The sequence below is a fragment of the Dryobates pubescens genome, chromosome 23 (assembly GCF_014839835.1).
Source record: "Dryobates pubescens isolate bDryPub1 chromosome 23, bDryPub1.pri, whole genome shotgun sequence".
In the NCBI taxonomy this organism is placed as follows: domain Eukaryota; kingdom Metazoa; phylum Chordata; class Aves; order Piciformes; family Picidae; genus Dryobates; species Dryobates pubescens.
The window spans coordinates 17,396,912-17,422,569 of NC_071634.1; the positions used below are offsets into that span (position 1 = coordinate 17,396,912).

Consider the following 25,658-nt stretch of genomic DNA (forward strand, 5'->3'; position numbering starts at 1 on the left):
AGACTCATCATTTATGTAACCACAAGCAAAAATTTCAGCTACATTATGTCTGTAATTGGAAATGAATGAATTCATACAACGAATGATAACGTTTTTATGCATAGGAAGAAAAACTAAGATATCCTTGAATAATCCATAGCTAATCCTCCAAAATGTTATTTAGTTATGTATTAGGACAGATAGAATATTACTTAAAAACAGTTAACTGGCAGAAACAAAGAATAAAAGTATCCAAATAGTGACACTTACAGTGTTTTGAGACTTTCTAGTCCTTTGAACATTTTGTGTCGAACGCTTTCCAAGCGGTTGCTTGTGAGCAAGAGCTCATTTACACCAGAGGCTCCGTCGAATGCTCCTTCCTCAATATCTGTAATCTTATTATTGCTCAGGTTTCTATTACACATTAACAGAAACAGGGGAAAAAAAAACCATTTTCTGTTTTAAATACCCTAAACAAATGCTGCAGACCACATAGATTTCAAGGTACTGAGCTGTTGCATAAAAGCAGCAAAGAATATATTGTGCGACTTCAAGCCAGCAAAAAGCAAATTCAGTGCCCTGCTAAGCAGACATTTTTAAAGCAATCTTTGCAAGATGTTTTTCAATTTACCCAGTCCATGCTGCCACCACTCAAGAACATCAGTTCACAACTTTGAACTTTGCCAGTAACTACACTTTTTTTCATGCCTGCATTACTTGTAGCACTAATAGTTGAATTAATATAATGAAATGGTACAGTATGAGTAACAGCACAACTAACCACTCCAATTTCATCTTGGTAGACACAAAGATAAGAAAACAGCACGAACGGCAACATATGTAAAGGCAATGTGTGAATACAAACACTATATGACATGTAGTAGTTTATGACATCAGTTAAAAAGGGAGATTTATAAGCAAGATTGTTCATTTATCTGCAATTTGCATGCAAAGTAAATCACAATGTGGGAAAAGGACCTAAAATATTGCAAGAATGTTTATGGTTTTAAGTGGAAATATGGAAATTACATCCCAAATCGGTAGTATCTGTACTCTATATCCCAAAGCATCCCTACTCAATATTTCCTTAAAGATTTTTAGCATGATTCTTGCCCTCTTTTCTTTTGTTTCATCTAACTGCTTACCATATTACAGAAGTACACATCTACACATTAAAGCATGTTGCAATACACAAGTGATTTTTGAGGTCTTAATGCTCTGAGCCAATGTTAAATGAAGTAAAGCTATTTTTTTTTTTAATTTGATGAAAGTAATGGTGTTGGGAAGAAAATCAAACATTATTTGATGCATTTTTCAGAGAAGCATTTCAAATTGTCAGATCAAAAAAGATATCATTTGTTAGAACAAAAATGCATACACTTTCTAGATTGAATGGGTGTCATTATCCAGGACACCAAAAACAAGTAGTTGTTGTGACCCAAGTGCAGGAGTCAACACTTGGCCTTGTTGAACCTCATCCCAGTGGCATTGGCACATTGATCCAGCCTGTTTGAATGCCTCTGTAGAGGCTCCCTAGCCTCCAGCAGATCAACACTTCTGCTCAAATTGATGTTGTCTGCAGATCTACTGAAACTGCCTTTAATCCTGTTGTCCAGATCACTGATAGAGATATTAAACAGAACAGGCACCAGTACGGAGCCCTGGGGAATGCCACATGTGACTGGCTGCCAACTGGGTTTAATTTCTTTCCCTCACCACTCTGGGCCTGGCCATCCAGTCACTTTTTACCCCAGCAAAGCTTCTGCCAGTTTAAGCAATGAGCAGCCAGCTTCTCCAGGAGAATGCTGTGTGAAATAGTATCCAAGGCTTTATTACAATCTAGGCAGAGAACATCCACAATCATCACATCCATTTAGTTTCACAGGAGCTGTTCTGTCTCCTGTAAAGGGTTGCACAAGACTGGAAACAAGAAACTCATTATTTTTCATCTCAGATGGCTTATCTGTCAAATACTTTGTTTCCTAAATTATTATTTGTTCCTCATGTAACATGGATACTACTTCACCGGAACATTTTAAGGATTAATGTTGCATGGCTAATCAATGATACAGCACATACATGTGCTTTCTTACTGATGAACTATCACATCAATTAAATGTTTAGGCCCCAGTTTTTCCATGTCCTCTGTGCAGAAATACCTTAACATCCATTTCAACTTCCAGAAGATTTATGAGCTCCAAGAAAGTATAGAATTCATTTGTATTGGTGTCTCTGTAACATCACTGCCTCACTGCTTTCCAGTCACTATTATTGTCTGAGTTGAAAAACGTTGTAATAACCGATAACTATATTAGGAAGTTACTGAGCAGTATGATTAGAAATGTTAGCTTTTCATTAATGTTTTCTCAATTCTGCCTTTCCTCAATTATGCAGATTTCTAAGCTCTTGGGAGTCCCAGCAGACAGCTACACTGAGACTGATTAATATTTTTCCTCTCTGTGGTCTTGAACACCTTCTCAACTGAAAAGCAGCAAACTAGCTTTGGACAACATGAAATGTTTATAAAGCTGCCTTTAGAACCTGAAAATATGCAATTACTGACATTATATCCTCCTTTCCTTAATTATGAACAACTGGTATCTGTGTGTTCATGTGTAAGGATGGCACATGGAGTATTTGATTTATTTCAAAAGTACTTTGTAGATGTCAGAAGACCTAATCTGAGATCCTTCAAGAACAAACAAAACTCTACCGAACAGCACCAGAACCCCGTTGTGTAAGAAACTCCTACTTTCTGTTTTGACGTATCTCAGCCCAGTTAGAACTGGCAAGGTGTACTCAAGTAGATAGGTCAAAAGCAAAGCTGGTTTTTGTTTTGTGTTTTTAAATCTTTGCTTACTAACAAAAAGGAGGGAAAAAATCAGTAATAATTACTTAACTAATTATGATCATGACAGCTGCCAGCAAGGATCTGAGCAAGGCCAGCAATAGTTTTTAGCAACACTCCTTCTCCCCTTGAGGTTTTGCTCATTGGTACTGTAGACTGATCCTTTACAAATCATAGTAACTTGGTGACTACAAAGCAGTGCATCATTTTCATTAATCTTATCTATTTTTACTTGCATTTTCCTTCAATTCATCTGTTTGGATTTAATCCTCAAAAGATTCAGCACAGAGTCACTAAGTCTAACTAATTGATCTACCCTTAAATATGTCTTTTACATGAGAAAGAAAAAAATCTTTTTCATAGATTTATTTTTGGTGACAACTGCAGCTGGTACAACTATAAACTCCTCCTAGAACATGAACTGTGAACATGGACTTACATGGATGAGCTATCAAACCATTTTTTTCTCAGTCATTTAATTTTGATGTTCCCCTCATCTAATGACAGCTTAATGAAGCACAAAATCAAAGGCATGTGTCAAATGTGCTGAAAGAGGCAAAATTGTCTGGTATGGGAGTAGTGCAGGAAGTTACAAAAGATTACTGGAACCTTTTTTTGAGCAGCTTATACTGTGAGCTCCCCATGGTGGCTGCGTAACAAACCAGCTGGTTGTACACAGCAGTGAAGGTGCCAGAGCTGCACTCCATGAGAAGTTGTTTCTGGCAGTGCCTAGTCCATAGAGAAGAACTGCCAGCTCTGACCTACCTCAGTTATTGATTTAAAACCAGTCTTGATTTTTTTCTGTTAATATATTGAAACATTGATAGATAAGAAGTAAGGAAGGTGTAGCTAATGTGCTACCTGAGTAGACAAGGTCACTGAAGCTGCACTTACATTTTACGCAGCTGAGGCAGTTTCTTAAAGATTCCAGTAGCTTCCAGGACTGAAAATTCGTTGTTATTTAGTCGCCTACAAGAAACGACATCGATTTCAGACAAAAAATATTCAGGCTTTGGTACAGAAAGTTGCACACTGAGTGAACTTCTCACACTGGGTTAACTCAATAGCTGGTGTTTAACTGGCAGCTGAAGAACAATTCCACACATGGTGACACTTCTAATTCTGGTAATTCCTGAGGATGAACACTCTCATTAAACTTGTGCATACATAAGACGTACAGATTCAAAACCAGATCACAAGACATCACACAACTGTAACTGCAGAGAAATAGAGGATTTTTTAGTTTGGGTTTTTTTTTGGGGGGAGGGAAGAAAAACAATAACTAAGGAAGGATTCCATGGTAACTTCAAAATAAAAATCCTTAAGAAATGCATATAAATCACTGAAGATTAGTTTCCTGTTGTTTAAAGGATATCAGGTGGGGTCTGCCAGACATCTGGAGGTGCTCACACAACACGATTTACAAGAATAAAATAATTGCTTTATGCACACTCCTCCTTCTGAATAGGACAGAAACACACTGCAGAGGTCTTCCCCAGGATTTAAAAACACTTCTGTGACCACGGTTTATCTTCAGACCACTACTCCTATACATATATTGTGTAAGGAAGCATTACATTCTGCTTTGCAACACTACAAGAAGGTACACAATGAGCAACAAGTATTAGCTGGATACTGATCTTTCCTGCCTGAGGTATCAAGGCTGTTCCAGCACAGCATGTCTTTAGCAACTGCTAGGTTAGGGGACTGTCTATAATTCAAAAAAATCCCTCCACTGGTCCAGTATTGCCTATTTCCCCTCATTAATCTTAGATTCTTTATATACTTTAATGAAGTCATTTTATTATGGAAGTGAGTCTGCCCAACTTTTATTTAGAGATCTTAAACTGGAAGAAAAAGAGACCATTGACAAGATCACTGTGAAATGAAATTTGGCATCATAAACACAGAATGCTTTTCAGAGTTGCAGTACTGCAAAACAAGGTTAAAACAAAACAAACCACAAAACCTAGAAACTTAAAGAAAGCTGCTCATTCATCTCTCCTTCCTGCTCTTTCTCAATGACAGCCAGAAGGGAAATGAAGGTTGTAAATCTGAAAGTACTGCAATACAATAGTTTCAGCATGGAGCCAAACTAAGAGAAGACAGAAGGAGGTTTTTTTGATACATCTAAGTACACGCCACACTAAGAACAAGGAACATCACAAATCTTGCATTATCACCAAGGGTATATCCATCAAAATATGGGTTGTGGCCAAAGGAATGACCAAATGGATCACATGGCATTTCTGTGGCTGAGGACTGCTGATCTTAGAATTGCTAAATGTTTGCCCAAGAAGCTTTCATTCTAGTACTACAGTAAAACTGCCTTGTTGGGATCTGGTATCATATCAGCTATTGTAAAATCATTATAAAAGTGGAACACACAAGACCCAAAACTGTTTTTATTTAGTTTTCATCATTTGAGTGATTTATCAAATGGCTTCTTGCATTTTCTATGTATTAGAAAGCTACCTGGTTATTTTTTTTCCTGGTGAGCATTTACAAGCTTGTACTTGATCTCAAATAATCCCATAGCAAATTAGACAAATCTTTCACTGGTTTTGTGGAAGGCTATGAGCAAGTGCCAAAATAGAAACAGAACAACACTTGGCTCATTCATGAAATTTTCCACCTCTTACAATTAAGTACTTTTAAAAACAGCTACTCTGAAGGAACAGTGTTTTTGTGGGATATTATTACTGGTGCAATCTACGCAATGGATGCTCTTTTCACAGCTGTGTCTCAGCTCCAAACAACACCCTGCACAAAATAATCCAGTCTGCCTCATAGCTGTTATAAAAACATCAGAGTCATTTGACTCTAACAAGTACCTTTATCTCAGATTTGCTGGATGAAAAGGAAAGCTAACTAGATGTTCTTCCAGTATATGCCAGTAAGTGTTGTGCACTGGAATTCAGACTGGTCCTAGAACTAGACTGGAAAGTCTCAAGAGGAGCAACAAAGAAAGTGCAACAAAGACTGCGAACAACTGAAGGAAACAAAAGAAGGAGCTGTAACTTTTGCATCAGTGAGGCAAACACCAGAAGAGTATATTTATCTAGACAAACTGTATTTTTAGAGGACATTAAAAAAAAAGAAAAGGCAGAAATGGTTCCTTTATGCCCTCTAGAATACTTGCAAAGGTGTTGACTTGAAGAACAATCTGTACCTCTTATCAAGAAGAAGGTTGAATAGTGACTTTGTTACAGTTAAAGACCATCTTACTTGGATAAAGTGCCAGATAGAAAAGGGGTTTTCATGACTAAAAATATAAAAGAAGCAATGATGGAAGTTGAAGAGAGGCAGATTCCATCTGGGAGCAGAAGATCATGTTGTAGAAGATTTCTATAGAAGCAAAGGGGGATGATTGACTTCTGTAACACTCTTGGTGAAACAGCGGATTTTTAATCCACTCATACCTGAAAACAAGACTGAGGTTTTCAGAAAGAAGTACTATAACCCAACATGAATTATGTTTCTACCAAAGAATTTTTTTTGTTGACTGAAAATTCAGAGTTTAGGATACACAGCAGATGAGTCTTGATGATTTAATTGTTTCTTCTGAATTTAGTATCTATGAATCATAATTAGGCAAAGAAAACACTTGACAGTTTATCTTCCACGTGTAAATAAATGAATATGAACTACAACAATTAAATACTACATTATTATTTCTTCAGAGCAGACAGAATTAAACATGAATCCCGCTAAGAATCATTCTGGCCTCAACTGGAATTACCACTCATATCTGTAATGAGACCATCACTAAGTTCAACTCCTTCACACAACTCAGAGGCAGACATATTTACACAGTATTTCAGTTTCAGGCTCCTTTTCTTGTCCACATACTCAAAACACTTCAGCATGATCTCATAATTTCATACCTTCACTGCTGTACTGTTGCTTTGATGCCAGCTGCAGACCCATTACCTTCTGTTCATCTCACCTTTGTGGGTCACAACTTGATCACAGTACTCTTGTCTCCACATCACTGTTCCCACTTCACTACATCATATCAAAGTCCCTCTTTATTGTCCCTCAACATTCTGCCTTGTTCTTTAAACTGAATCTCCTAGGAAAAAAAGCTGTTCTCTCCTTCCTTTGCTCCATCCATGACAGCCACTTTTATCTCCTGCCTTTTGCTGATCCTTCAAGCATCTCTGCATTCCCTTTCATACCATACTTTGCACATGGGAAAGCCTTGTAAAACTGTCTGAATTTTATCTTTCAGTCTCTCCTTGAAGACCACTTCAGTTGTAATGCCTACAAATCATTCCCATATGGCACTTATTAAGCAAGTAATCATCTGTGACTTCTTTTCTGCTCATCTCTGTTCATTATATTATTATCTCTTTCTAAGCCAAGTCTGTCTAGTTTGTCTGCTTTATCTTCCTCTGGTCTCCTGCCTGACACAGATAATGTGTGCTTTGCATTAAGAAGCATCAGTTCTGTTTTACTATACATGTAGGTAGCACTTTCTAGGACAGACCTCTGGTTATTGGATGTCATACTTGCTTTGGAGGGTAAAATAAAAAGCAAAATAAACCCCAGTCTCCTGTACTGGAGAACTACAACCTTTATCTGTTTAGCATAAGTATTTCAGTCACCACGATACTGACATGATTCATAATTAATTTCCATCAATACCCAGTCCTTTGAAGTGCATGACAGAAATTTGTATTTCATTGTTCAAAATAGTAATGCTATGGTTTTACATTTGAAAATGTTGATCAGCTTTTCCCTAGGCAAATAATGAGTTATTATGGGGTCCAACTTACAGCTCTGCTGTGTACTGCGGGATGTGGTCAGGAATTTTGTTGAGTTTCTGATTGGAGCAGTCCACTGTGGTCCCTTCACAGCGACATTTCTCAGGGCAAGCCAAATCTGCAAAGCAGTCTCCACTTAATTTGGATCTGTAATCTTCAGTGCCTATGGAAGAGTCAAGTCAAAATGCAGATACTGAGTCAATAAAGTAGAAGATCTGCTTCTTGGGAGAAGGTGGAAAGGATGTCTGCAATGCAGATAACGGGTGGGCAACTTGGGTAATGTATGATAAACTTTGTGATACTGAACAGACACAAGGGCTTCAAGAGAGGGTTAAATATAGGGGCTTAGGATGTGCTGGAAAAAGAAACTGTGACCAACTTCACATAACAGGATACATTAACTTGAGCTTTTCACAGCTGTACTTTCTGCTGATTGTGTTGTCAGCCAATCTAGCCTTGTTTTTAGCTAATCACACAAGTGCCACTGATTCTTTTTAAATTTATTTTCTTTCTCTGTATCAAGAATAAACAGATCCTGAATGCCACCTTTTCTCTTGTTAAAAATTTGCATTGTTGACTGGACTTCATTGACCTCTCTGATTTTTTTGTGCTTTTTTTTTTTTTAAATAGTCCTGATACTCCACATCATCTGAAACACCTAAAATTGAAAGCCCTGATTTCAGCTTTAATTTAAAATCTGTGTGATCCTGACTTAAGCCTCAGCAGCTTGCCATGCTGTAGAAAGCTGCGTGACGTTCCATGGTGCTTGACAGAACCATGTTTTACTCATACCTCACAACCACATGGTTAGATCAAGCACAACAGAAAATCTCGCTACGTTATCAAAACTGCATCCACTAGGCCAAGGATAAGAGCAAGGGAAAAGAGGAAGGAGTAGTATAACTTACAAAAGCATCTGAAGTTTAATACTTGCTTACATGACATGGCATTCTTATTACTGAATGTCCAGTGTCACAGTAACAGTATTACTGTCACAGATTAAATAAAAAGCAAAACAAAAGAAAAGAACCACATTGAAAGTTTCCTCCACCATTTCCCAGAGTCAGTCAAAGAAAACGTCCTAAACATATCAGGAGAAAACATCCAGTAAGGAACTGGGGGTGGGTGACAAAGAAAACAAAGAGAAGCTGAAAGGACCTGTGGGTTCTTCTTGGACAAAGGTGAAAAGACTGAGACTAGTAGAAGGTGCATCAGGGCTGGGAGGTACATTGTGATTTAGCTCAGACACTGAACTTTACTTACAGCCAAAATGGTGAACTCCTGCAAAAGTAAAGATAGCCAAGAAGGAAAGAAAGACAGAGTAATCCCAATTAAGACAAAACATGAACTAAGCTCTCATGTTCTCTACTCAACTTTAGTCTGATTAGAAGATATTGCTAAGGAGTACCAACTTCAGCAGAGAGAATGAATAATTTTTTTAAGTGGCATTGAAGTGAGAAAATATTTGGGTTAATTACAGATTTCAAACAAGATGATAAATCCTCCTATGCATTATTCTTCACTATTTTGAATGTACTCTTTAAAAGCTGCTCCTTTGAACATACAGATATGCTATGCCACTTAAAACTTTAATAAACAAAAGAAATAGGAAAAGCAAATTCCTCTGGGGAGGAAACTAAAATCCCAACAGTTGTCACATACTGAGTTACCTCGTGTTTGCAAATGTTTAAGTCATACATGTGATAGAGCTACATGGATTATTTCTGTGACCTAGCAGACAAACCACATCTTTTCAAATCAATGATTTAGTACTTGTACAACCTTTAGTCTCCCAAATGGAGTCATTGATATTCTACTAAGAATTCCTGGTGTCTTCAGACATATAAAAAACATGTTTGTATTTTAAAGAAATGCTAATAATTTTACTGTAGCTACTGAACTGTTAAAAAGTGGGGTTAGAACTTGAAAAGAATCAATAAGGAGAGCTATGAATAATTTTTTTTTCCCTTCTTCCTGTTAGCATTCTGAACAACTAAAATATTCAGGTACAAGGTCTACAACAATTCAAATAACTTTATGCAGCATCTCCCTGCTAATCTGATAGAAGAAGAAAGCACAGAAGCTGTATTTCAAGCAGTAAGTCTGCATCACTTTTTGATTAAATTAGTTTGCTTTTTGCTTCCTTTTTTTCTTTTTTTTTCTCCTCAAGACTAGCATTATTAAAGGGTATATAAACAAACTTACAACTGCCTGTGTGGCTGTATTATAAAGAGGCTGTGAAGATATTTGCTGGCATAAAAACATTTCTAACCCAAGAGACAAAAGTTGTGCTGGCAAGGTTGAGTAGAAGTCACTCTGTGGCAGGAATACAGCTGTTCTACTCATTAAGCAATCGAGTGGTACTACAGGTTTGAGCAATTGAATCCCCCTCTGTTTTATGCTGCTTTAAAAAGCACTTTTGTGGCTGCCAATGCTGATAAATTGCTGCCTTATTTTGTATTTGTTTTTGTCTTTTCTTCATATTCAGAGCAACACATCAGTGTGAGGGAATGAAGAATTTCATGATTGCTGCAAATTTAAGTGATACATCACACAGCACTGAAAGAGCTGTTAAACAAAAGAAAAAGACAACTGCAGAGTGAAAATATACCTGTAGTACCTGAGAGGACAAGTGCACGGTGCCATAAACAATTACTGTAGATGTTTTTCTAGATCTTAAACTATGGTAGAAATCCCTGTTTGCAAATTACATACTGCAATACTTCAAGAGATTCATTATTCTCCTGTTTATTTTGCCAATCAATCATTTATGATCTGTTAGGAAGATAATATTAGTGCATCATGGGGTTTTTTTGTCTATTAAGAAATCAGTGCACACGCTTGACAAGCAAGGTATAAGAAAAGAAACAAACATATTTCAAAGAGCTAGGGCCAACATCAGCAAATCTTTTGTGAAAACATCATAGACTTGTTGCAGCTTAAAGCAGCGTATAAACTGCTGGTTTCAACTCAACTCTAAAGCCATGTTTTCTTTCATGGAAAACATTTCTGAGTCATTGTGTGCATGTGACCACGAATGCCTTTAATGAAGAATATCAGCTTTCTTTTCCGAGCATTGCACTGTGATTTTGTAAACACAAAGAAGGGTCAGCAAGCAGCAGCAGCAACTAGCACAGAGCATGAAAGCAAGGCAAGAAAATATTCATTTGTAAAACATTTGTTAAAGTTTTACTAGCTCTTTGATGTTAGTGTGGTTTCCTGTGTTTAAAAGCAGCTCAGGAGCTACCTTTTAAAAACAGTAGCAGCAGAAAGGCAAGGTGCAAGGTAAGTAAAGGTGTCAACTGAAACATGAACTGGCAGGTGCAACCTTCTAGATAATTTAGGGTAGAATTCAAGAGGTATAATTCTCATAGGTTGTTTGCAAATTTGTGAAACAAAAAGGAAATGGAGCCACATGCTAAGCTCTTATATTCAGAAAACAGAACTAGTAATCTACAAGGGAAAACTATGTCTAGCTACAGAAATTGACTAGTGTTAATATACATGCATTGGTTTCCTAAAAGCTATAAGAAATTTTGCTTTTCGGGGGACAAGGAGAGAGTATATGCAGTTAGTCAATCTTACTGCAGAGCCAAACCTACCTGGAATGAAATACTGTTCTTTAGCTAAATAAAGAGAAAAAGGAAAAAAAAAAAATAGAAGATGCACCTGAATGTCAGCAAGCAAAGAATGAGTTTTATTAGATTAAGTATGGACTACAGTTAACTACAGATAATTAAGTGGGAAAATGTGTATTCACAACAAGAGCTGATAAACAACTGCATGAGTAGTCATAAATGCATCCGGAACACAGGTTACAAACGGTTCTCATCTGGTATTTGCACTTGAGACTGAATATATTGTAGAATGTGAAATGCACCTGGAACAGCTGGATACCATATGACAAAAGTTAGGATTTAGAGAAATGTAAGTAGGAAATGGAATAAGATTAGGGAAAAAACCCAAAAAGAAACCAGTAACTTTCAGTATGAGGTAAGGTCCCTGTGTCAAATGAATGTGTCATGTTTCTATACTCAGAAATTCTTTCAAGTACTCCAGAGCCTTGTGGAAATTTTACAAAATAATTAATGTGGGTGATGCTCACAGTGAATAACTTAAGCATTTCATTCTGAAGTATTATATATTGCATTTCTTTTGTTATGCTACTCAAAAACAGTGCCCAATGTTTTAACTATAGTAATGTTCCATGATCCAACAGTCTATGACTTCCAGGACTTCCCCCTCTTCAATCAAAGGACTCAAAAAGATTCTGCAAAGTTTAATAATTCCATAGAAAGCCAGCTGCCTTCATTTGAACTTCTACAACCACTGGTTTTGCCCATGAAAGAAAGGTAGCTGCTGAACTAAGAAAATTACCTGAGCAGCGGAATTTCTTGCTTTTGATCTGGCCAATCCTTTTGTTTGCCAGACGGCGGGGGCTGGTGCAACGGGCACCACTGGTCTCAATGGGGTTTGTATGAAGATAATCCGCCAGCCACTTCAGATGGCAGTCACAGATAAATGGGTTCTGAGCCAAATGCCTTTCATGAGGAAAAAGAATGATAATTTCACACATTATTTCCCTCTGGTCTCAGCAGTTCCTGTTATTTTTAGTAGACTGTAGAGTAAGAAATCACAGTAAAGACAACCATAAACAAGAGCATACATACAAGGTCTGGATGGCACGTAGGGGTGAGAAGGTGCCTTTTGCAATTGTCTGGAGCTTGTTGTCATACAAAGAAAGAAGATTCAGGTTATGCAGATCTTGAAAAGCATCAACTCGCAGGCAGTTGATCTTGTTGGCATTCAATAATCTGTTCAAGGGAAGACAATTATAAAATTGACAGAATCTGTTCAGTGTTGCCGCAGCTTCAGCAGTTTTCACAGATAATCCTTTGTGTACATTTGCAACCAGAAGAAGAGATGCAGTAACAAATATTAACTGGCAGTGACACAAGGCATTTCAGTGAATTGAAATACCTTAGGTGTTTGGAAATCATTCCTAAGTATTTGCAATATCGGAGCTGAAATGTGTGAGTTTAATTAGATGAAATCACATTTCTTAGCTGGGCTGTAGAACGTGTGCATGGTATTTGTCTGTGCAAAGAAACAAGCTTTACAAATTGAAAAAAAAATCAAAGTATCTGCAAGGAAAACTAGTTCCTTTTGCCAGATAAATAAACAAACAAAAAGGGAACTGAACACTGTGTTCATTAGCTGGAAGAGATGTGCAGTGGCACTTTTAATTATATGTTACTAATCAGCATGCTGCCGCATTAACAGAGTTGTAGTAAAACCCGGTGGCATGGAATACATCCAAATCTGTCTTGGATTCTTTTTCCTTTCCATCTTGAAAGGGAACCTTTTCTTCCCTGCACCTCCCAGACTTCTAAAGTTAAAGCAAACAAGCCAATCTAAATCAACTCCTCCATGCTTTTGAAGAGAACAAAACAACAAAATGTCATTCAGCTGGATGCATTTTCGTAACCAAATTTTCTCTCTTTTTTTCCTTCACAATTTCCAGAGAGACATAGAATGGAAGGGTGGATTTGAAAACTAATGTTCTGATAAAAATTTTCACTATACAAGTAAAAATTTCTTAGACTGAAATGTATTATCTATGCAAAATATATCATGCTGCAGACATTTGATTTTTTAATCTAGAATAAACAGAAACTCAGAGTGGTCTCTATTTTTCTTTTACATTCCACACAAGAGAACAGTTTAATTTTAATCATTTTAGGCTGAGCCATTAACTGAGATATGACAAAATTTGTGAATGAATGGCAAGCTGACCTACAACTGTCCCGACTCCTTCAGCTTTAACATTAATTTGTTTTTATTATGGTCTGATCTCACATACAGGATTTCCTGCCAGTCCTTCTCCAGGCACAAATCTCTCATCATATTTACCCTTCTGAGCTATCCCAAAATAAAACAAATATTAAAAACATACTCACAGCAATTGCAGAGAAAAGAGTCCTTCAAACAGGCCTTTTGGAAGTTCTGTAATTTTATTGCCATAGAGGACACTGTATCAAGAAATAATAAAGCAGATGAAGCTGCCATTATGAAGGGCATAAACAATGTGATTTTCACTTCAAAAACACAGAATACTTAATTTTCTTAAAGAGTATTTGACAGCAACAATTTGATAGTTACAAGATGCTCCTGGTCCCGTGATGTGACAGGATTGAACATTTTCCCAATAGGTTTGTTGCTCAAACAGCTCTGAGCAGAATCAGCACCTCACTGTTTACATCCTTACCAAGGGGCCTTGGTAAGCGGATTTGCTGTTTGCAAGATCGACTAACTGAGGAACAAAGGATACAGAATCGTTTAGGTTGGAAAAGACCTTTAAGATCATTGAGTCCAACTGTAAACCTAGCACTACCAAGTCCACCACTAAACCACGTCCCTCAGCATCACAGATACAAGTCTTATAAATACCTCCAGGGATGGGGACTTGACCACTTCCCTGTGCAGCCTCTTTCAGAAATTGTTCCTAATATCCAATCTAACCTTCCCCTGGTGCAAATTGATGCCATTTCCTCTTGTCCTATTGCTTGTTACTTGGGAGATGAAACTAACACCTGTCTAACTACCATCTCCTTTCAGGCAATTGTAGAGTGATGATGTCTCCCCTCAGCCTCCTGCCTCCTTTTCTCCAGGCTAAATAGCTATAGTTTGATTTTGTTCAAGTCCTTGCCATGAATGCCCTTTTAAAAAAACCCATACTTTTTAATGGGTTTTTATGGCCAGCTGTGGCACAATACTAAATTATCACTCTAATATTCTGAAATTATTTTTACAGCTTTCAGAATTGATCAAATTTATAAGAAAATTCACTGTGAGAATATGAGAAATTAGCTTCTTTTGTTTTACAGTTCAAGCAGATACCTACAGTGAATTGAGTGAACGTAAACCCTGGAATGCATCTGGAGCTGCTTCAGAGATCTGGTTATTGCTCAGGTCACTGAAATAAATGAAATTTGATTCAATTAATTCAAGCTGTTTTCAAAATAGTAAATGTTACAATAGTATGTAATTAGAATGAGGCATGGAAGAGAAAGAGAAATTAAAATATTTGTACGAGACACCGCCAAAAAATTAAGGAAAAAAATAATGAAAATTGCCAGCCCACTGGAACAAAATGATAAATTCATTCAAATTAGACCTTTCAAATGCTGGAAAAAAGATAAAGTGACAAATAGATTTACTTTTCCCAATGATGAAGAATTTTGTGCTTGCTATGGCCGTAGGACTAGACAGCCTCAAAGACATCACAAAATAACAGTGGCTTGTCCCACTAATATATTCTTTTTCTACAGAATCTTCACTACAGTAACATAGAGCTGCTATGCAGAAGCATATTACATAATGTCAACACTCATAAAAATCAGTTATTAATGTGACACAGTTGCTATATGGTCCTAATTATCCAGTTGCCATATCAGTTAATCTTCCAGCAGTCAAACATTCTTAAATGCTCACACACTGACTGCAGCTCTTTGGTATGACCTTGGCTTATTTTTTTATCAAGTTCTATGTGTGATTGCATACCTGAAAAGAAAAACTTCATACAAATTATTTGGTACATACATTCTTCGAAGTTTTTTGTATGGTGAGAAAGCTCCAGGAGGTATGACCTTGATTGAGTTTTGTTCTAACCGTCTGCAAAGGAACAGCAATGATACAAAATGTGAAACTCCAAGCCCAGCGGCAATCTAAAGCCATAACAAACTAGCACAGGTAGGGTTCATGTTTTAAAGAAGTCATTAACTAGGAAAATGTTGGCCCCTTGCTACAATTTTCAGGTGTGTTTTGAAGACTGCAGGGAATCCCATGGCACAACACTCTCGGCTTTTTCCATAAATGCACTAGTCTTTCATACACTTTTCTCACCTTGCTGGAGCCTTTTGGACCCCTGAAACACATGCATCAGACCTCAAGTACTGACTGAGCTATAAAGGAGCAAGGTCACTCTTCTCCAGAGTACTTGAGTGCATATAGAAGACAAATATCTGAGTAAGTAAAAAAACCTGATAAAGTTAAAGGTCAGCACCAAGTTACACCAAACTCAGTATTTGCTTGCGCTACATTTTTAGATTAGCTTCTCCATAAAATAAAAATTAGGTATAACCATCATCTAAGATAGCTTCCTACTCAGCTGGCTAGGTCAAAGAGAGTTAAAACCTTCAGATAACAAATGCCTAAAAATTTCCTTGTTTTAGCAATGGGAAGAAGTTGAGAAACCAAATTAACCCAGCCATGAAGGGAATGGCAGCCATCCATCCAGTCCTGTTACACACTCTATTTGGCAGCAACCAAGTGCCCAGTCACCAGGGACAGCCTGACCAGACATTTATCAGATGTCTAGCTTTGAAAAGCAGCCAAAGAATATCTTGCACAGGGAAATGTGCAGGGCATACGCAGAGGGCTGGAAAGGGGAGGGAGGGTAAAAAGGACAGGGAGGCAATAGGCCACATTACAGATGAGGACTTGAATTGCTGGAGAGGGAGACACTGGGGAAAAATCCCTCTGCATATATGGAAAAGACAGAGTCTGCAGTAGCAATGCTCCCACATGAGGCTATCACAAGCCTTGTTTATAAATGCTTCTTATTAACTCATGATGTAGAGATTTGTAATGTAGTGCTGTGGGGGCTCCAGTCTATGTTCACCTATATTTAAAGATACAGTAGTCGTAACTAGACATGGCATGTGTCTACTTATTGCACGTAAGTGGGAAAGCATTTTCCAGTTTACTCTTCAAAAATATATTAGATTTATAAAGTGAGGTACCTAACAGGATACATGTATGCCCTTTTTTATGAGAAGATGGACTAGCAGATTTGATTTACCATTGTCCAGTTTGTCTACAAATTATATGGGCCCAAAACCTGAAGAAGTCCTATTACAGTGTATTTCTAAAAGCCAATTTTCTAGCAGGTCTAATGGAGTGAACTACCAATTCACTGGTGGCTATGTAAAAATGAACTCCATGTCAACTTCACCTAACATTTCCCTTTAGTGAGGAATTTATAATCTAATAGACAGACTGTATATTGGGATAAATTTACAAGCTTTTCTGGATAAAGTATTTGTTATAGTAGGATCATCTATGTCTTTTCTTAACTCATGCCAAAGTATACATCCTAAAAGACATCAGAGTTTAGAAACTGAGATCAGTGTAAGAATAGAAACATAAGACTACATAAATACACATTGTCTGTAAAGAAAGTAAATCAAATTCACATTTTCAAGCTTTGTTATCCTCTAATCTTCTGCTGTAACTTCCTAAAATCAGCTGAATTTCAGAGTGCAAATTTGCATTCACTATTCCAGAGCAAATCTAATTAGATATATTCTGGGGGCCATAATGCACAGATTAACTAATATCTAAAATAAATTTGCATTCTACTGATAAACCTCCATAGCAATTAAAAAACCCTTTAGAATAATTCCTCTTATTAAATGAAACATTTTTCATTCTGGCATAGGATAGGTTGCAGTTATCTATGACTAAAAAAAGTCGGCTCTTAAGTGCTCACAAATGACATGGCCAGAAGTAGCTAAGAGCAGTATTTTAACATGGAACTTGCATGACAGTTTGTGCACATCTCCTTCCAAAGTCATCCCAGAAGGCATTCTTTTTTTATATAAATGATGATCTATGTATCATAAACAGTGCCTTGGTGGTTTCTTTTTCAAAAGCCACAGTCAATTTCAGTAGCACATTTAATAAGATATGATAATGGAGGAAGACAGTTAAGTACATGCTTCATCAAAGCTTGCACTGCCTCATGTGTAAGAAGTCCTCTGCCCATCACCACATAAACACTAATTAATGCTCCTAGTATTAAGTCTCCTGCTCCTTTCAGTGCTTCACTTCAAAGAAGTCCTGCATCAATACATAAGTGTTTCACTGTCTGTTAACACTGCCAAACCAGTTGAAACCCTTTTTGAAGGCTATTCCCTAACCTCTCCCATCTAGGAAACGCACTGTGAACATTTCTTTTTCTAAAGGTTTCCCCACTGCTTATCACTGCAGATGTAGTAATGTACAATCACCCACTATTCTAAGAAACAAAGGTGCTTCTGCAGTTGTGACTTCCAGCCTAATGAAATCAAACTAAAGTAGGTCCCCAGCCAGTAGATAGATTCCTCCTACCCAGTCCCCCGAGAGCCCTGTGACATGTAAATCACTTGACACTCTCCAGAAGGATGCTGTTCTCTACTATAAGCCTGCAGCACACCATTACTGATTACTACTTCCACACTTACAGAGACAGACAACATGCTTATTTATACTGACACTTTTAAACTAGCTTATTTTCCCACTATACAAAGTAATTTCTATGAAAGACTTCTGCACCAGAACAGAGGGCAGACTGGAACTGAAGAACACAATTTTCTCTTCAGACTCATTTTTATTTTACATCCTGCAGCCTGCTCAAGAGTGAGATGTAAAAAATGCTACACAGAGATGTGCTGCACCCAAATCCATTCAAGGGATCAGGATATATCCTTTTAAAAGTAACAGTGAAGTAGAACACTATTAAGAAAACACAAATTTTAATGTGAAGCAGCAAATTAGCTATATACTTCATAATTAAACAATCTGAGCATGGCATCTCCAAAAAAGTAAACCTCGTGAGTAGTGGCTTTGGCAGTTAATTAATCTGTACTTTTAATTTCAGCATCTACTCAGTTAAAAAAATTCTGCAAGAAGCTTGTCAAGAAATCCCAAAAGAATTTTTTCTGCAGAGAAGAAAGTGTAAGCTGTGCAATGAGTCTGATGTATTGCACAGATGCTGATTATACATGGTAATAAAATTGACAGCTCTTCTTTGCATTTTCCCCATCTGCTTTGAAAGTAAATGGCAAAAACAGCTGTCAGAAAATAGACTTCAGTGATGGGATTCAGTGCAGCTCCTGAATCTGAAGAACTGCAATACAGAGCCAACACATATCTCATCATATACAACATCTGCCAGGGCTGGTGTGTGTGTGTGTTTTGTTTGCTTGTTTTTAAAATAAGGAAACATTAATGATCTTCCTTTGCTACAGGAATCCTTGAGGCTATTAAAAAAGCACCTTATTTCCTTTCCCAACAACTGCACCTCCAGGGGGCTTGTATCTACTAAATGTCACTTTTAACATTAGCAGCAAAGGAATTCTGTTGAAACCTGTGATATCATCCATGTCTAACAAAACATAAGATGTACTTTGAATGACTATATTACTTGCACTTTAGAATTTGAGACTCCTATTCTGTGCATTAATAAATCTGGTTGACAGTTTCCTAAATATTTGCATATAGAGAATCATTGTCAATGCTGCCCTAAAGCTTGCCAAACTGTTAACATCAAGTCTAATTGTTCTATCAAGTATTTCCTCAGGGGACTGACTGTAAGTGACAGATGACTCCTTAGTCTGCATTACATCAAAAAAAGTAACAAGAATTGTCATTCTAAAGCTATTAAACAATTTATTGCCTTTACTCCAAAGCCAAGTCCCAAATCTGCATCTGTTTAATTTTTCATCACAGAAAGGGCCATCTTGTGCTCTGAACCCTACAGGACCATTAATGATGATAGGCTTTACATTCCTTAATTGTTACAGATTCAGGTTGCAGGCAAAATGCACCACTTCTTAAAGAGTTATTTGCTCAGTACTTTTGCATCTGTCAGTGTGGCTCCAGCACAATTAGCCTGAGTAACCTAGAGTCAAGTTAAAGCCTCCCTAATTAGCCTATTTTTGATGAGGGTTGTTATACCACAAAAACTACACGAGCACAGTAACTGTGTTGTGTTCACAAAACAGAAATGTAATCCTGCCATGCTCTCGGCTCATCACAAGCAGTGACTTGTCACCTGTTCTCATTGAGCAGAAATACCAACTTGAGAGAGTCCTACCTTTGTGTGAGGTCAGCCGTGTGGCAGAAGTCCTTACTACCTGTTAAACAATGCAGGGCCTTATACCAGAAATTTGCCACAAAAACCTAAACAAAGTTTTGTAATGGAGGATACTTTTCCTGAGTGGGTGCTGCTTACTGCATCATGTATTTAGCAGCATGTAAATAATGAAGAAGGCATTCCACTGATGATGAAACACAAAACAGTGAAAAGTCAGTATCCTTGGCTTCTTTTACAGTAACTTCACTCACATCATTGTGGAGGAAAATTTCCCAGTAGTAAAGAGCCACATACAAAAATAAAATCTATGAGTAACACCACCTTCGGTGTCAGGCACAGCTGTCAGATCTATGAGGGGGTTTCTGGAAGAGCTAGATAGGCCTCCAGCTTCTCCTCATGCTGTATAAAATACTCATTTATCCTATGCTTGAGATATTTTTGTTTCCCTTGGCAGTCATAGAGGTTCCTCAAGGTTCCTCTTCTCCTTCAGATACCTGCACCAGATACTTGCACAAACCCCACACAGGCCGAACAGTTTTCATTGTGGCCACTACTTTTTTACCATTGTCTCTGGAAACAAGCACTGATTTCACATGTTTCTGCTTGTGTTCTGTGTCTCTACATCCTCTTGACTGTCCTCTGAATGTAATTAGGCCTTAGGATAGGACACAAGGGCATGAAGAAAGCTAATGACGCGAACAATGGAAGAATACAACAGATGCTAATAAAGAAGAGATGAACAATTGTACCTCTGAGAATGTGTGATGACTGAAGTTAGAAAGTTAATAAAAATAATAAACCCCCCCACACACATAAACCCAGCTGATTTACCAGTAATTTCCAGATTAGGAAGATACTTGAGTAAGAGCATGACAAATCATTTCTCTTTGTGTTAAGCAGACAGGATTAGCTATTGAATTAATAAAACCATCCATTTTTGAGGCAGACAAATGGAATATATTTCCTGGTTAGCCTGAGAAATATTGAAGTAGGAATCCCAAAGATAAACCAAATGTGACTTAGTGAAATCTGCATCAGTAAATTAAATATATTTAGTTAAAGAGGCTAATACCTCAAGAGGTATTTGCTTCACATTTATTGAATACATTGCTTCAAGGATAATGCATTTGGAACATTTGGTATTTTGGCTTCTGACTGTTCCAAGTCTGTATCAGTATTCATAAGAAATTGGACACTATATTAACTATTTAATTAGGTTGGGTTTTTTTACACATAAGCAGGCATCATCTTTTCACTTGGCACCTGCACACACTGGCAGAATTATATACATTGGTTATTTCAGGAATCAAGAAAAGATTCAATCTATTGGAAAAGTTTCCCAAAGAGCCATAAGAATGATTAAATGGCTGCAAGACCTTTTATAGTGAGACCAAAGGGATCTATCTATTTAGAGTAGCACTAGAAGGTTAACATTTTCTGGAAGTAGATATGGTTATAGAGGATTCTTGCAGCCTAGCAAAAATCTTATCACTGCATAGGGAAACAGGACCAATGACTACATATACTTATGTATATATATAGAAATCAACTTGGCAAAACCACTCCAGAACTTCCCTGGATGTGCAAGACTTCTGGTTGGCAGCTTACCCATTTAAGAGGTAAATTATATTGATGAACTAACACTCTGTATAAGTCCTAAAAAGAGCAATGTTTTAATTTAAACTAGAAAGCAGAAACAAATACAGACACTGGGGGGAAAAAAACCAACCAACCAACACAAAAAACCCCAACCCACAACAATTAAATGTCTTGTAACTTATAACATCCTCTCCTCAGCATTTGGACACATTCCTTTCAAGATGTGAAGGTGCAGGGTTTGCTCTCATTTCTGTCAGGCTACTGTAGATAGCTGAATCACACTTTGAGCTGCTAAAAATAGAGAAACCTGCCTTATCTCTGACGTGTCAGAGTTTTCCTGATACGTGAGTCTTTGAACTGTCTTCAATAAATGTGCCTAAGCCTTTCCCAAGTGATTATTCTCTGTAAAGGGTCATCCTTAAAAGCACCCTTGTATCTCATTGTAAGAGTCTACCTCTTCTGCAGCTATTTATTTAAGGATGTACTTCGGACTTCCAGCTAAGTGTGAATTTTAAAAGACAGAAATGGTGAATTTTTTCCAAACCTGGGAAAGGTACAGAGATGGAGCCCCCAGCTGTATCAAATGAAGTCCCACACTTACACAAAGTACTTCCCCAGTGTGAGCAGGTCACTTGTCACTCTGTCTTGGTTAGGTCCATCTGTCACATTTGGTTCTGTCAGATCTCATTTCCTCTCCCCTCTTTTCTTTCTTCTTTTGACCCTTTCTCTCATTTTTTTCCCCTTCTCCTTTAATATAATTTGAGTGCTACTGTGAGAAGCAATCTCAGGAGCTTTGAATTCTGCTTAATATCACATGGCTCACAAAGATGTAGTTGAGTGCTCAGCATAATACAACGTCATTAATCAACAGACTTATGAAAACAAAGCAGAAGGGAGCACGAGATGGAGGAAGATGAAAACCTGAAGAAAAATAGCAGGAACCAGGAAGGTAAGACGAGACAAGACTGAGGGGACAAATTAGGAAACTCATGGGAAATGTAAATAAAGTTCTCATGAAACAAGCCTACCGCTTCTATTTTTGGCAAACAGTGGAAAGCTCCACTCACAAGAAAGAACAACTTGTCTTGAAGGCCAGAGCAATTTAGGGAGACAGTGACTTTTCACTATGCTGGATGAGGAAGGTGAGCTGTTAAAATTCCTGACTCCTATATATTTTTCTCATTTCAAATATTATGTGGTTAAGAGGCTTTCCTGCCCTTTACAAAGACTAGAATTATACAACTGTTTATACAATTTATACAACTGTTGCTTAGTTAGTGGCAACCCTCCTGTCACCTTCCCCTCCAGCAAACCTTCCTCTTTCCCCACAAAAAAAACACTGCAGCAACTGCTGTCCTAAAAAAGAAGTGAACTTAAGAGAGTCCTTTGATTACTTAAATCATTTCAACATAAACAAAAATTAAGAAAAAAATAATTTTGCTTCTTTGCTTCAGTAATCATTTAAACAAAGCTGTGATCAGCAGAGCAGGTCATCCCTCCCATCCTTAGAAATGCTTACTGCAATTGTATTTATTTTCTTTTATTCATAATGCTACAGTAAGGAAAGGGCTTTGAGAACCACTTTGACTGGCAGTTCAAGGCACAGAGGAGAAAATTAGAATAGTGTAAGAGCAGCATTTTCAGAAGGTAGTCTAGCTCATTAATGGCTTTTTGACCTCTTCTTTTGAAATAAGCCTGTCACTTACTCACACCATTCCGAGCGAAGGCACTGCTACAATTAATAGAATTGCTGCTGGGTCGCTATTTGTAAGGTTTCTGATAGCGTGTTTGAACACGTGCCAGAAAGTCTCCAGTTGAAGGGAATCAGAGTTATTTCTGCTGATCATTGAAAGAATTTTCACGCAGAAGGTGAATTCTAAAATGCAGCAAAGTGAAAAGAGATTAACGGTGCTGAAAAACTGAAACGCGGAAGACTAGAGGTTGATAAATGCTATCGCCATTAGAAAGGCTATACTTTCTAAAACCAATTAAAGTAATGGGTTTGAACCTTAAGAATGACCTTTAATGCCTTTAATATATGAGCTGTATGACAAAAGAGGAAAGCACTGGGTCCATTAGACTACTGGAGATGGTGAAGCTCAATAGACTGAACATGCTAACAAACGAGCATCCCATAAAAACACTCTGGAAAAGGCGAGAGGTTTAAACAACAAATCTAAACCAACTCAAATGATGATGTTTCCAATGAACTAATAATATATCCTGCTTTGCTTATGTCAAGAGAGAAGCTAAAGCAAGGCACACTGAACAACAGAAGTTTGAAGACCATTAATAGGTAACACTTATGGGCAAGGTATTTTGCCTCACAACAATTACAATACAGATGTTAAAATAATAGGATTGTGGGAAATGTTTTTAAGTTCCCAGGTAACTCTTGGTATGAAAAGTTTTCATTTGTCCCAGAGGCAAAGGTGTATCTGTGCATCTTTTTAATCACAGAAACATTCAGGTTGGAAAAGACCCTCAGGATCACCAAGTCCAACCAATAACCCTACTTTACAAGGCTCACCCCTGAACCATATCCCCAGGCACCACATCCAAATGACCTTAATCTTGTGCTTCCTGCAGAACTGCTTTAGGTGCACTAAAACTGGGGGAGTCTTGGTGCTCAAACAATTATTTTGTTTTAAAAATATATATGGAATATGAAGTACTTCTTTCTCCAATAATATCATTTTGCTTGGACAAACTCTGAAAAGAAAAGCTGAGATATTCTTATTTATCTGTGTGAGAGTTTATTTAGACAATAGAGGAGAATTAATTTTGCATAAAGAGTGTAACTGGTACAGATACAATTGTACTAAGTCCACAAAGATTAAGAATTACATTGACTGAGATGCTGAATACTTAATTTTGCACTGAGCTTTATCACACCAGAGGAGAAAAAGGGAGGACACCACAGGCTTTATTCTCCTTCCATTTTCACTGGCAGCTACTTGGAGATAAGCAGTCCTGTTAGTGAAGGCATCTTCCCAAGAGGCACTTGGCAGACAATGCATTGAATTCGCACGTCGGGAATTGCTAGTTTTAGCCAACTGACTTCTGTACCAAATGAGAGGTCAGAGCTGTATGATAAAACCCTCACAGCAACACCCTAATGCTCGCTGGTAAATCCAACTGCATTGGAATGAAATAGCATTTCAGCAACTGCCTCTGCCTCCTCTTGCTCCCACCACCACAAAATGCATGCCCATTCTTCAACCACTTCATCTTCCAGTGCAAAATCATTTCCTCAGTGGTTTAGGTTATTGCATCTAGCTCAGAGACAGTGAGGCTGCAGTGCACTGCAAGCATATTCTCCCTGCAAGCTCTGCTACAGAAGCAGTGGCCATCTGCAGAAAAGACAGCTCTTACTGGCTTAAAATGTCATCCCAAAACAGTTGTCCAGTAGAACTATCAAGACAATGCAAAGCCATGACATCAGTACTAGCTTCTAATCAGAAAGCCTCTTATATTTCCCAGAAGAGCTAACTCAGAGTTTCAACATACAAAATTTTACTCCACTGAAACTGCCAATTTTTAATAGTCAAGAAATTCCATATTCCATTTAAAGGGCACTATTTAGACACAGGTTAATTTATCAACACCCTGGGGGGGAAAGAAAAAAGTACTGAAAAGCCTGGACAACATCCAGTACACGTGAAACAGAAGTACAATGCCAATTTTCTTGTGGCATATGTAAGAATCTGGTGATGGTGGTATTATAAAAATCAGTGAAGTAGTAATAATTTGTCAAAGCCTGCATGTCCTTCAGAAAGCAACAGGGAACCAGCTCATTTCTCCTTCCCTTTCTCCCTGGGAACTGGGAAGCTACTGCCAAACCATGTGCTCAAAATGGTGATTAAGATAATAAAGCCATGTGTGTGGGAACTGTATAATGGCGGTGGAAATACAGTGCTCACTGTACCCTTCTGCCTTGCATTCAGCAGCTCCTCAGCATTCTCAATGCTGCTGTGCCAGCATGGTCTCATCTCTACAAATGTTGACTGTCAACTACCATCCTGGCACACTGACAACATTATCACATAAACAATAAGTGAAAAACCAATTATTTCATGGAATACACTCATTCTTTCTAATCTGATCTCAAGGGGTTGCTATAAGCAACAGTTGCAACACACTTTAAAAAATGAAGCTTTAAAACACTTTTCAATTATTATATGATAACAATATAGGAACATTGCAATCTTTCTGCTAAGTTAGTCAAAAGCAGAGAAGACTGAAACAAAGTGAATCCAAAGCATAGATACCAGCTACTATGAAGAAAATGTTTATCCCAGCCAAAACCAGCAACCCTGAAGGCAGCTGGGTTTATAGCCTGCAGTGAAAAGTCACACCCGTGCAGAAAAGCCAATATTCCCAAACTCTTTTAAACCAACTCATTGTTGTATCTATGGATTGTGAGTAGTGCCTCCAAAACTAACTCATAACAGAACATAAAGGTCTTTCATATAGCTGCATATTCATTTGATATCTGAGTGTGAATTTATGGAAATACCAAAAATGAATACAGAGGGGAAAA

General features: G+C 37.6%; 1 protein-coding gene across 9 annotated transcripts in view; it reads right to left on the bottom strand.

The window, feature by feature from the left end:
* Nucleotides 1–25,658, bottom strand: part of SLIT2 (slit guidance ligand 2) — a 193,867-nt gene that overhangs the window by 39,437 nt on the left and 128,772 nt on the right. For 5 of the 9 annotated variants that reach the window (XM_054172356.1, XM_054172350.1, XM_054172347.1 and 2 more), the window contains exons 10-19: nt 15,199–15,270; nt 14,501–14,572; nt 13,557–13,628; nt 12,267–12,410; nt 11,974–12,137; nt 11,199–11,222; nt 8,860–8,877; nt 7,609–7,759; nt 3,722–3,796; nt 250–393 (exon numbers count right to left, since the gene is read on the bottom strand). In XM_054172356.1, coding sequence (XP_054028331.1) covers nt 250–393; nt 3,722–3,796; nt 7,609–7,759; nt 8,860–8,877; nt 11,199–11,222; nt 11,974–12,137; nt 12,267–12,410; nt 13,557–13,628; nt 14,501–14,572; nt 15,199–15,270 — 936 coding nt within the window. The remainder of the gene's footprint in view (nt 1–249; nt 394–3,721; nt 3,797–7,608; nt 7,760–8,859; nt 8,878–11,198; nt 11,223–11,973; nt 12,138–12,266; nt 12,411–13,556; nt 13,629–14,500; nt 14,573–15,198; nt 15,271–25,658) is intronic. The other 4 variants (XM_054172352.1, XM_054172348.1, XM_054172355.1 and 1 more) reach the window with 2 other exon arrangements.